This window comes from Aedes aegypti, chromosome 1, assembly GCF_002204515.2.
Source record: "Aedes aegypti strain LVP_AGWG chromosome 1, AaegL5.0 Primary Assembly, whole genome shotgun sequence".
NCBI lineage: Eukaryota > Metazoa > Arthropoda > Insecta > Diptera > Culicidae > Aedes > Aedes aegypti.
This window is the reverse complement of record NC_035107.1, coordinates 299492601-299505724: the sequence shown is the minus strand read 5'-3', so window position 1 is coordinate 299505724 and position 13124 is coordinate 299492601. Positions and strand designations below refer to the sequence as shown.

Here is a 13124-nt window from a genome sequence, read left to right as displayed (position 1 = left end):
AAAGATATTGCAGGACATCTGCAGTATTCCTTCAAAAGTTTTGGGGGGATCTTTCCAAACAACTCCCATAGAATCCAATAAAATTTTCTACAGGATTTTGCAAAACAATTTACCAGAGTCTGTAAAAGATCACCCCAAAGAGCTTACCTAATGTTAGTCATGATTCACGCTTGATTTAGCGTTTCGTATAAATTTCTTATTTCGTTCATGTCTGCTATGCGATTCATCGCATCCTTTTAGTTCTATAAAGAAACCTGGCCACTGCTTCGACCGACTCTGGTTGTCACAGATAGTTAGCTGAGCTAATTTTCCATGGGACGGTCCTGTACCACCTATCAGAAGCAATTTATTGCTTCGACACTAAGGGAGCAATTATCGATACGATGGCACTGTCGTACTCTTATGGTGACAACAGAGCAGGCCATGATATCGTTTAATTTTATACTCTCTTCAGCGTTGGAAGTTATAATTTGTTGTGATGTTTTCTCAAACACAGCAATCTAGGTCAAGGCCATACCTGGTGCCTGATCCTAAATTTATGCGAAACTTTTTCACTGTGACTGACACTAATGACCGTCGTCATTGTTGCACCGAAAAACTTTGTGTTCCGTCGTCGCTCATACAGTCAACTCCCCTTTGGATGGCAGTTGCACGCATCTAGTGTTTTATGACTCGATACCTCCCTAACCCGATGGTCCCGTCAATATCGAGTTATGAACAGTTGACTGTATATCGAAGAGACAAAACTAGGAAAGGGTCAAACGAATGCACCGTAACAAGAGAGGGGATCAAATAGAGTACAAACAACTATTTTGTATGCAAGACAACAGAAGCATATTGCAGCCAGCAACAGTTTTCCGGTCCTTGTACACTAACGAACATCCACTCGAAGGCCCACCTCGATTTGCATGGAACACGTCCCGGAGTCAAACGCGACAATAGTTGGGATCAGAGCAACCGACGACAGAGCATAGCAGGAATCAAGCGAAACGTTTGACAAAGTAGGCGGAAAATATTGCCCCTCGTGTTTGTGTGAGAACGTGCTACCCTAGAACATATGACAAATCGAGGGTCATAGATGGCGGCGTTGGGAAAATCTAAATAATGCCATATTTACAGATCATGCCCATTGACACCCCATTGGGACGGGGAGGGGCGTTTAAGCGGCTGTTGAAGCAGTGAAGTGCGGCTGAGGCTTATTTGCGCACCAGAGTGCATTTGGTGGTGAAGCTCAACAAAATCATCGAACCGAAAATCCAGGACTAGAGTATCCAGTGCAGTGGTGGGGAACAAGGACGAAGTGAATAATGAGACAACATCATCAATTAGTGAAAGTGACAAATTTCGTGCTCTATCTGGCGCTGGTCCTGCCGGGAGGGACCCTGGTGGGGCAGCGCGGTTTGGGTTCCGGTACGGTCCGAGCCGAGGCGGCCAGTGAGAGTCATTCGAGTGGAAAGGGAACAGCGGAGTTTTTGCCATCGAGTGGGAATTCGGTGATTGGAGGAGGTGGAGGCACAGCAGGCCATGGAAAAGGCTACTATCGAGGTGAGTCGGTTTGCTTTGATTCTTTTGCTTTGCTTTCCAGGTCGGTGATTTTGGGTAATATATTGCATTCATTGGAAGTGGTGTGTGTAGCTGCTATCGGAAGAATGGCTTCACTGGTGGTCCAGTATGTTTGGACCAGGTGAAATTAAATTGATCAAATAAAAACTTATCTACTATTGTTAACTCCAAGTATGATTGATTAGGGTTCAAATGCTAAATTTTTAAACCAGATTGTGGGCTTCGTGGCCGTGCGGTTTGTGTAATCAAGCATTTAGCCGCATCGTGTCAAGGAGAGTGGGTTCGATTCCCACTCCAGGCCGGAAAACTTTTCGTCAGAAACGTATTTTGACTGTGCCACTGGGTGTTGCATACTAGTCCGTTGTCTAGTGTGGTACTTACTCCAAAGGGCAAATTGTCCACTGGAAGCATTCACGTGTCGGTGTCTTTTAAAATTTCCACTACAAAAATAGTCTGGAATTGAAACTTACCACGAAGGCTTACAACGAGGCTTAGTAGGGTGCCACTTATGAAGTATTTTCTGTAATTGCAATTGGTATTCCTCAAAATTCGGCCTTCCTTAGCCGAGTGGTTAGAGTCCGCGGCTACAAAGCAAAGCCGTGCTGAAGGTGTCTGGGTTCGAACCCCGGTCGGTCCAGGATCTTTTCGTAATGGAAATTTCCTTGACGTCCCTGGGCATAGAGTATCATCGTACCTGCCTCACGATATACGAATGCGAAAATTGCAACTTTGGCAAAGAAAGCTCTCAGTTAATAACTGTGGAAGTGCTCATAAGCACACTAAGCTGAGAAGCAGGCTCTGTCCCAGTAAGGACGTAAATGCCAAAAAGAAGAATAAGAAGAAGATTCCTCAAAATTTTTAAGATGAGTACTTTGAAATAGCCCAAGTAATCGAAACGTGATTGAGCAGCAAATATTATCATTTAATGTGAATGAAACTGAAAGATGGTTCTCTGCAAATTAAAAACCAAACTCTATTTATTTTTTATTTCTCATATTTTTCATCTTTTGCTTATTTTTTAGCTTTTCAAACACCATTCCATTTTTTTATAAAGTTTGAATTTGTAAGTAAAAAAATGAATAGTGTGCTCCTGAAACAAGTTTCAGTTTTGGCTCATTTATTTTTGTTTGATGAAACTTGTGGCTCCGCTCCTCTGCAAACTTTTACAAAATTATATGTTGAACAACTTTGTCGACGACACTTTTGAGCTAAGTAAATTGATTCTGAAAGTTTTAACTTGAGATGGACTTAAAACATTAGTTTTTTGGTCTAAATTTTTGTTTTCAGTTTTACGTGAATGTGGTCTTCAGAAGAGTTGTTATGGAATTATGGATACACATTTTTGCTTTGCACCGCAAGTGTGTAATACTTAAGATTTAGAAGTTATAAGCATATATAAGTGGAATACCATGAAATCTGTAAATGCCCATAACTCATGAAGTTGATTTGATTTATTTTTTTTATACAGACAGATATGCAGATATTCACTTAAGAGCTGTAAATTTTGTAAATCACAATCACAAGTGAATTTCGAATTTTTTAAGTGTGTTTTTGAAGTGAATGTTCTCACAATTTGCGCAAAAAAAGTAAAATAATGTATGGCCTTTCAAATGACGCTAAAAAGAAACATGTTTTCGAAAAATCTCCATGAGTTGTGGAAATCAAAAATTTTCAAAGTTTTTGCTGAAATTTGCTAATAACGTCAGAATTACTAGAATAACAAACTTGCGATGTTCAGCAAAAATGTCTATCTTTACTTCCTCTACAACTCTTCTGAAGACTATGTAGTATGTAGGGATTCAAGCAAAACTGAGAGCAAAATAAGTAAAAAAATGATTTTTCGGGTCCACCACTTTCATCCCTCTGCGAATGCTGATTGAATCGATTTTCGAATTCTCTCAAAATCTTAAGAGAGATTCTCTCATAATACTGAATGCTATTCTATCAAAGATCTAAGAAGGATTCCCCCTAAATCCTTAGAAGGATTTTTTCAGAATCGTGGGAGAAATTCTCTCAGAATCCTGAGAGGGATTCTTAAAGAGCCCTGAGAGGAATTCTCACAGAACCCTTGGAGAGATTCTCTCAGAATCCTGAGAGGGGTTCTCTCGGAATCCTGAGAGGGGTTCTCTCAGAATTCTGAGAAGGGGGATTCTCTCAGAATCATGAGAGGGATTCTCTCATAATCCTGAAAGAGATTATGTCAAAACCCTGACAGGGTCTCTCTCAGATTCCTGAGAGGTATTCTCTCTGAATCCTGACAAAGATTCTGTCAGAATCATGAGAGGGATTGTCACAAAGTTCTCCCTGAAAACTGAGAGAAATTCATTAAAAACCCTAAGAGGGACTCTCTCAGAGCCCTGGAAGTGATTCTCTCAGAATCCTGAAAAAGATTCGCTCAGAATCCTGAGAGAAATTCTCTCAGAATCCTGAGATGGATTGTCCCAGAATCCTGAGAGAAGTTGCTCCTAAAATAAGAGAAATTCACTCAAAATCCTGAAAAGAATTCTCTCATTATCCTGAGAGAGATTCTCTCAGAATCCCAAGAGGGACGCTCATGGCCTTGAAAAGTATTCTCTCAGAATTCTCTCAGAATCCTGAGAGGAATTCTCTCAAAATCCGGGATTCTTTAAGAATCATAAGAGGGATTGTACCATAATCCTGAGAGGGATTCTTTCAGAAGCCTTAGATAAATTCTATCACAATCCTGAGAGGGAATCTCTCATAACCAGCCCTGTCGTCCTGCTTAGTCGTGCTTAGTCGACGACTAAGAAGCTTTTCTCAGATTATGTTTACAATTTTCGCCCTGATTCGTGAAAAATATAGAATGAGTTAACCCAACGCCCTGTAAGACATCAATAGACATTTCAAGCTATATCAACGCCCTGGAGTAAGTTGACTTACTTATATGTAGACCAGGTGCATCTGAACGCCCTGTAAGACATAAGCCCTGGAATACGTTGACTATATACGTAGAGGACATTATTTGAAAATTCCAAGATGTATGAACGCCCTGCATTTATCTGACCTTATCCTTGGTAAATCAGGTGCATCTTGACGCCCTGTAGGACATCAGTTTAAAATGATAAGCTGTATCAACGCTCTGGAGTAATTTGACATTATCCCACCAAGATCAGATGCATCTTGACGCCCTGTTTCAGTTACAAATTATAAGCTGTATCAACGCCCTGGAGTAATATGGCCTTATTCTACGAAATTCAATTGCATCTCAACCCTACGAAGACATTAACTGAATGTCCAAGTTGTATCAACGCCCTGTACTAATTTGACCTGTCTTTTTTTGACGTTGGATAACGTCTTACGGCAACATACTGGGGTACAATTTCGAAAAACGAAAAATCGCTCGCGTCACGAAAAGTGGTTAGATTTTGACTGTTAATAACCTACTAACGCCCGGATAGATTTTCAAGATTCTTGCACCAATCGATTGGAAATCTTTCTACGAATCTACTCCAACAATGAAAACTATTGATTTCCATGACTAAACTATTGAAAAATTGAGAAATATCGAAGCATGTCTTATTTTTCATAGAAAAGCACATTTTTCTTGTGTATTCCTGACACAGACATCATTGCGCGATATCTTAGCAACTTTCGTCATTCAAAGGGAAACGCCCCTTTGGGTCTTCTTCTTACTTCTCTCCATTATCTCGTGTTCAGTCGAAGCCAATCAAATTCCACTTCACATGCACGCGCACGACCGCATTTTAATCAAATCGTCTTCGGTTATCTTTTGGTGTGTTTCTGTCTAAGAATGGAATGAAAACCCAGTTCGATCGATTGTGACTACCACCAACCGTTCTTTTCAGGACGACAATTTCATTTTGAAAGAGAGTTATGAGAATTTTACACCGTGAAGAGCGACATTACTGGTGATGGATGTGATGGATTCATATTTCGGTCAGTCATTTGCATGCAATCTTTCATTAGCGTCAACATTAGTGATTTTCGAGAATCACAGGGCCAAGAAATCAATTTCCCATCGCGCTCTTGCAGGGCAATCTTCGACATTGGACATTGAGTGCATGAGAGATAAATTGGGGACGGCACTAGAATGATGATCCCGGTTTGCCTCGCATTTAGCGATGATTGAATAATGCCGTTGTCGTCGTCGTCGCTAGCCACATGCATGACAAAGCGATCAGTATAAACTTGTCGATTTGAAAGCTAAAACTTATCAGCAACAGCTTCGTTGATGATTTGATTTGGTAAGAAATTGTCGATCGAAACCAAATAATCGCACAGAGAAGACTGCAAAAATGCTACCGCCGCCCGACGGGAACCTATGTAAACCTTTGTTTGCCATTTCACTCCGTTGGAAAACTAATCATCCGAAATTTCAATTGCTAATAAAATAAATTAATTAATAATAATAGGTGAAATATCTCTAGCCGTAACTCTTTTACGTGGAATGCATTGTTGTGGCTCTGAAAAGGGCCGTCTTGCTTGTGTCCCAATTCAATTTAAACTCGTTCGTCACTGATACGACGAGCCAGCTAGAAGGCTTTCGGCATGATGGTCACACGCTTGGCGTGGATCGCGCACATGTTGGTAGCCTCAAAGATAGGCCTAGCTCGCTTCCTGTAGGGTCATGACGGCCAAGCTCTGTAATCGCAGATCGGTCTTGAAGTCCTGAGCGATTTCACGAACCAGGCGCTGGAAAAAACAATTTGTGGATCAGCAGCTCCGTCGAATTCTGGTAGCGACGGATCTCTCGCAGAGAGACCGTTCGTGGCTGATAGCGATACGGCTTCTTGACTCCTCCGGTGGCTGAGGCGCTCTAGCGAGCGACTTTCGTGGGGCCGCTTCCACCAGTGGACTTACGGGCAGGCTGCTTGGTAGAGCCATCGTCGTAGTGTTCTCTGGACGGATTGAAACAAATGAATGATTGAATGTGCGCGGCTGCCGGTCCCTTTTATGACCTTCTCTTGCGAGCGAGCGAGACGAACAGTGAACAGCGAGCGAGCAAGAAGCATTCATCCATTGCGTACCGCATAAAAGGAGCCGAGCCGGCGGCCAAGCATCAGTTTTGTTACAATCGTTGCCGAAGATAGACCGGACTCGGAAAAGGAAGCGCCAAGCGTCATCGTAAGGTTTTGCGTGACAACATCAATTGCATCATCACCAAACCACCGCCGTCTGGCTCGCCGTGGTGACGTCAAGCGTACCTTCGGTCTCATCTACGAGAAAACCCACGGTGTGCTGAAGTCATCCAGAATTCTGTCGGCTACGCTCTGAAGTGGCAAGGCCGTACGCTGTACAGATTTTGAGGTTAAATCACCTCCATCACCGAGATCAAAATTCAAAACTAGCACTGAATCCATCAAACCTGATCGACGATATCCAAACCCAACCGTCCTTTTCAGGACGACAATTTAATTTTGAAAGAGTTTTGAAAATATTTCTACCATGAAGCGCAACAGTATTGGCAATTCTCACAGCAACAGAACTGTCGGTGAATAAATAATAGTTACTCGATTCTCACAGTTCAATCGGCCCTTTTCAGGGCTAACAAATGTGTACTAAAGAGTTATTTGTGTTATATTTGCTAATGTGTTTACCACATTCTTGCTATAATTCATCTCTGATTAGTGATGAATAATTAACAAAACGACAATTTGAGAATGTTTCCGAAGACGCTGCTGCAGTGCTGTCGGAATGCAATATATTTTCTATTGTTAAGGAATGATTCAAATATTTTGAATTAATTGCTCCAAATGAACAATGATTAAGTATACACTTAAAAATCAATTCTTCAATATAACGGACTAAGCTTCTGAATACATGTAAAGTGATTATTTTGTATTAACACAAAATAATAACACAAATGTCTATAATAAATCAGAATTGACATGCAACAAATAGTGTGAAAATTAATTGGATTTTTAGCAGTAGAAATCTTTCATAAGTTCGTGACGGTCCCAAGCCAGGAAATAGAAGAGGCTAACGTTATCCAACGTCAACTTGGCGGTCGTATCTTGGAAACAACCTCTTACTTTTTTACTTAAAAGTAGATCAGGTACATCTTGACACCCTGAGGGTAACTTTTGAAAATGCTAAGCTGTATAAACGTCTTGTAGTTATTCGACCTTATCCTTCTTAAATCAAGAGCATCTTGACGCGTTGTTCGACATCATAACGAAATCATAAGCTCAGTGGCGTAGCTAAGGTTTTTGGGGCCCGGTGCGGAGATCGATTTAGAGGCCCTCAAAATTAAGATGAAAGGCATTTAAGTGGATGGCGCCAATGCGAAAACGATGGAACTTTCGTTGATATGTTGTTGGGGTAGTTTGATGACAAAATGACAATCAATAAGCCTATAACTCGTCTTATCTGAATTGTTGTGCAGAAATACATTAGTTGACTGAAAATCATCGAGTAAATTAAAATGAATAAATTTGCTTAAAGTTTGCATGAAATAAATTTCAAACAAAATTAACTGTTCATTTTTTCAGAAGTTCATCTTGTAGTTTTTTAAAAACTTCCTAAGGATTCTGTTCAAACATTAAACGTAGAATTTTTCTAAGGATAACCATAGAAGTTACCTCATGAATTCTTTCAAAGGTTGTTTCAGATTTCTTTTTTCAAGAAGACTTCTAGTACTCTTAGATTGTACTCAATGATTTTACCACCTTCTTAAAATTTCTACCATGGTCATGTTTACAGCATCTTTAAGATTTCTATTTTCTCCATGGGATTTTAAGAATTTCCTTCAAAATTATCGTTCAAATTTCATCCAGAGAATTTCTTCAGGAATTGCTCCAGTGATTGTTTCTAAGAATCCTTCAGGAATTATTCTAGAATTTCTTAGAGAAATTTCCCAAAGATGTCTTTAAAGAATTTCCCCACTCATTTTGAAAGGAATATCTCCAGAAAAAGATCAAGGATTCTTTTCAGGAATTATTGGTGACATTTTTCAATAAATCAGGAGATATTTCAAAATTAAGTTCTGAAGTAACATCTGATGAAACTTGAATAATTTTGAAAGTATCCCTTGATGAACTCCCACAAAGTTCTCTGATGGAACTCCAGAGCTCTTGAGGAAATCTTGAAGGGTTTCGAAAATAAATTGCTTTGATGATAGGAATTACTAGATTTTTTACTGTAGTATTAGCTGGTGTGCAACCTGAGATGAATTTTCAAGGAAACCATGCAGATTTTACTGTAAAAAGAACACGAGAAATTGTTCGAAAGAACTGCAGAAGTAATTTCATGAGGAATCTCAGATCAAATTTAAAGAGGAATTCCTGGAAGAGTATCAAATATATTTTCTCGGATATTCCCTGGAGGAATTTTTGGAGCAATTCCTTGACTCCTTGAAGGAAATCGAATAAAACTCCTGAAAGGATAATTGAAGAAACTGGTTTGATATTTTCGTAGATTTTGCTGTAAAAATCCCCAAATGAATTTCTTTAATTTTAAAATGATTTTTTTTTTTCTTAAAAGAACTCCTGTAGGAATTTTGGAAATCTACTAAACTTACAACTGGGGGAATCAAAATAGTCAAGAAAAGCGTTGTACTACTCATGGATTTCCGGGAGCAAATTACGAAAAAATCCTCTAACCATCCCTTGAAACAACGCTTGGAGATTTTTTGGGAAACCTGGAGGTGGAATTGATATAGACATTTCTGAACGAGATCCTACAAGTATACCTGAAGAGATCTTTGTAGCAATCACTAGAAGAATTCTTAAAGTTTTTCCTCGAGGAATCTGAGAATAAATTCCTAAAGAACCTGTGAAACAGTCTCTGAAGGTCTCCCTGGAACCTCTCTAAGTACGATTCACTTCAAGCAGAATAAAGAAAAAGGTGACTTTAGAGACTATTTTGGTAAAAATAGACTAAAGACCTCCGTTCAAAATAAAGACTTGCATTAAAATAGAGAGTAAGCCTCTAAAAAAAGATCTGCTATCAGCCATGAACGTGTACAAAACATGTTCCGTCGATGGTTACTGGTTTATTGTTTAAATTATAATGGATCATTGAAGGTCACTCATTTGGCACTCACCGCATCAAAACAGCGGCATCCAAAGGTTGAGGACGGCTGTCAACTGAGAGTAAAATTGAAAAGCCGTCAAAAGTCAAGAACCAGTTTTAAGGCTTAGCACGTAAAAGTAAAACTATTTATTCGCAAAGTTACAGATATTGTTTTCAAGCAGATATTTGCTACGTGCTACTGCAGTGCGTTGTTGGCAATTTAATCAGCAAATTCTGCTAAATTCCCAAAATGGATGTTTTCGAGAAAATTGATAACGCATTAACCATTGTTTGGTCGTAATTTTGTATGGTTGTTTACTTTTTAGAACCAGCGACACGTTAGAGTAGCAGTAAAGAGCCGCCACTAACTCTTTTGGCGGCACCACCGTTTATGGGATTTAACATTGTGACAGCATTGCTTTTCTGTCAAACACACAAGTCTACGGTGGCGCTAACTATGCATTTCATAGCGGTTATTTTGCTTATTGAAATGATCCATCGAAATGAAAATCGGCTTGCCTAAGAATGTAGTCCGTAATCTTTGGAGGAATGTTCCGGATACGATTATGGACCCACATAATTACGTAGATCCGCCTGAATTACTAAATTAAACCGATTTATCGTGAATGAATTTTGAATAGGTATCTAATCACTATACCATTGATCATGGGGCCTGAATTTTTATCTATTTGTTAACATGTTTGTTTTCTAGAAATCAAGTTCATTATTATATGAAATTCTATTCACCATTTGGGGGCCCCTATAAACTCGAGGTCCGGTGCGGACCGCCCCTACCGCACCCCCCTACCTACGCTACTGCATAAGCTGCATGAACGCCCTAGAGTTTTCAAACTTATACCAAGTGGACCAGGTGTACTTAGCCCCCTGTATGACATCAATGGAAATTTCCTACTTGTATTCACGCCCTGGAGTAATTTGACGTTGTCTCACATAGATCAGATGCATCTCAACACCCTGAAGACAATCACAGCAAATTTTAAGCTGTATCAACTCCATGGAGCAATTTGTCCTAAGTAAATGAGAAATGAGGTGCATCTGAATGTCCTGTTAGCCATCAATTTAATTTTCCAAGCAGTATTAACGCTCTGGAGTAATTTAACCTTATGCTTCATGGATCAGGTGCATCTTGACGCCCTGTATGACGTCAAATGGAAATTATATGATAACTAAAAGCCCTGGAGTAATTTAATTTTAGTCTACGTAGACCACATGCAAATTGACGCCCTGTAAGACATCAGCATTGGAATAACTTAACCAGCTATCACGAAGATGCACCTTAATGCCCTGAGGACGTTACTTGAAAATTCCAACCTGTATCATGGCCCTTGACTCATCTGATTTTATCCTTTATAAATCACTAGTAACTTGACGCCCTGTAGAACACCACTTGAAAAGTATAGGTTGTATCAACGTCCTGCAGTTATTCGACCTTATCCCACGAAGACCAAGTGTGCTTAACGCCCTGTAGGACATCAATCAAAATTTCAAAGCTGTATCAACGCCCTGGAGTAATTTTACTTTGACTCATGTAGATCAGACGCATCTCAACCCCCTGAGGATATTAATTGGTAAATTGAAAGCTGTATCAACGCCTTGGAGTAATTTATCCTAAATAGATCAAGTTGTATCAACAATGGAGTAATACAGTAAACTGGAGTAATTTGATGATCTGGCGCATCTTGACGCCCCGTAGGACATCAGAAGAAAATTGTAGGCTTTATTACCGCCCTGGAGTAATTTGAGCTTATCCTAACTGCATTTCAACCCCCTTCTTCTTCTTTCTGGCGTTACGTCCCAACTGGGACAAAGCCTGCTTCTCAGATTAGTGTTCTTATGAGCACTTCCACAGTTATTAACTGAGAGCTTTCTTTGCCGATTGACCATTTTTGCATGTGTATATCGTGTGGCAGGTACGAAGATACTCTATGCCCTGGGAATCGAGAAAATTTCCTTTACGAAAAGATCCTCGACCAGCGGGATTCGAACCCACGACCCTCAGCATGGTCATGCTGAATAGCTGCGCGTCTACCGCTACGGCTATCTGGGCCCCTGTAGACATTGATTAAAAGTCCAAGTTGTATCAACACCCTGGAGTAGTTTAACCTAATCCTAAGTACAACAGGTACATCAAGATGCCCTAAGGGCAACTATTGAAAATACTAAGCTGTATCTTCGCCCTGGAGTTATTCGATCTTATCCCATGTAAACCACGTCTACTTGGCGCCTTGTATGACATCATTTGGAATCTCCGAGTATTCATGCCCTGATGTAAATTGACCGTAACTCAGATCGCCCTGAGGATATCAATTGAAAATTCCAAGCAGTATCAAGGCCCTGTAATTATTTGGTCTTATCCTAAGTAGACGACTCATAAAAAGGCCTACGATCTTCAGAAAGTCCGTTCAGCTAATTAATTTTGTCGATTATATTGATATTCTAGCACGGAACTTCGAGAAGATGGTGAATACGTACAACTGATTGAGTTCTGAAGCTAGGCGAATCGGAAACCAATGTGTATGATAACGAGGGACTCAAGAGAAGACTCGGCATGCCTCCACCTCGAGTTCATATTGACGGGGATGAAATCGTGGCGGTCAGAGAATTCGTGTACTTGGGCGCACTGGTGACCACCGGCAACGACTCCAGCAGATAAATTCAGACGCATCGTTGCTGGAAATCATGCCTATTTTGGACTCTGCAAAACTCTTCGATCGACTGAAGTACGCCACTAAGGTAACCATATACGAGACGCTGATTAGACCGGTACTCATTTATGAGCACGAAACATGGACCCTACGTGCAGAGGATCAACGCACCCTTGGTGTTTTCGAATGGAAGCATACATACCATCTACGGCGGAGTGCAGATAGAAGACGTTCTATGGGCAAATAAACCATGAACTGCATCAGTTGCTGGAAGAACATTGCATAAATTAAGAGGTTATGGTCGGCGGGCATGTCAACAGAATAACGTATAACAATCAGATGAAAAAATGGTTCTCGAAAATAACCCGACCGGCACAAGACGATGTGGTAGCCTGGATTTAGTCAAATGGAGACGTCTCCGGCAGCCTAGGCCTTAGCCGATTGCCCATATAAAATTAAGAGATGAAAACCTGTCTCTGTCTTTGTACGGACGTAGCGCCAGCAGAAAAAAAAGGTTGAAATTATTTATTCTGACTTTTTGATAAAGCTAAACAACTTCATGTTTCTTGATCTGAAATTGGACATTACACTTTATAAACAAAACAAAAAATTGACATTACGGCCTCATAAACGCCTGGGAGTAGTAGTGTCCTCTACGCTATAGTAACGCCCCCGCTCCCCCCCCCCCCAAAAAAGACAAGACTCAAAATTTACGACGACAGGACTGCTCATAACCCTGAGAGGAATTGACTCAGCATTCTTAAGAAATTCTCTAAGAATCCTGAGAGATATTCTCTCAGAATCATGAAAAAGAATTCACTCTGAAAACTGAGAATTCTCTCCTAACTCTGAGTGGGATTGTCTCAGAATTCTGAAATAGATTCACTCAGAATCCTGAGA

General features: G+C 40.3%; 1 protein-coding gene across 4 annotated transcripts in view; it reads left to right on the top strand.

Annotated features, from left to right (window-relative positions):
• LOC5568377 (cubilin) overlaps positions 1–13124 on the top strand; it is a 245578-nt gene that overhangs the window by 32881 nt on the left and 199573 nt on the right. For 3 of the 4 annotated variants that reach the window (XM_021838243.1, XM_021838241.1, XM_021838242.1), the window contains exon 2: positions 1120–1545. In XM_021838243.1, coding sequence (XP_021693935.1) covers positions 1308–1545 — 238 coding nt within the window. In that variant the 5' untranslated portion in view covers positions 1120–1307. Of the gene's footprint in view, positions 1–849; positions 1002–1119; positions 1546–13124 lie in introns of those variants that run through there. The other variant, XM_021838244.1, reaches the window with a different exon arrangement.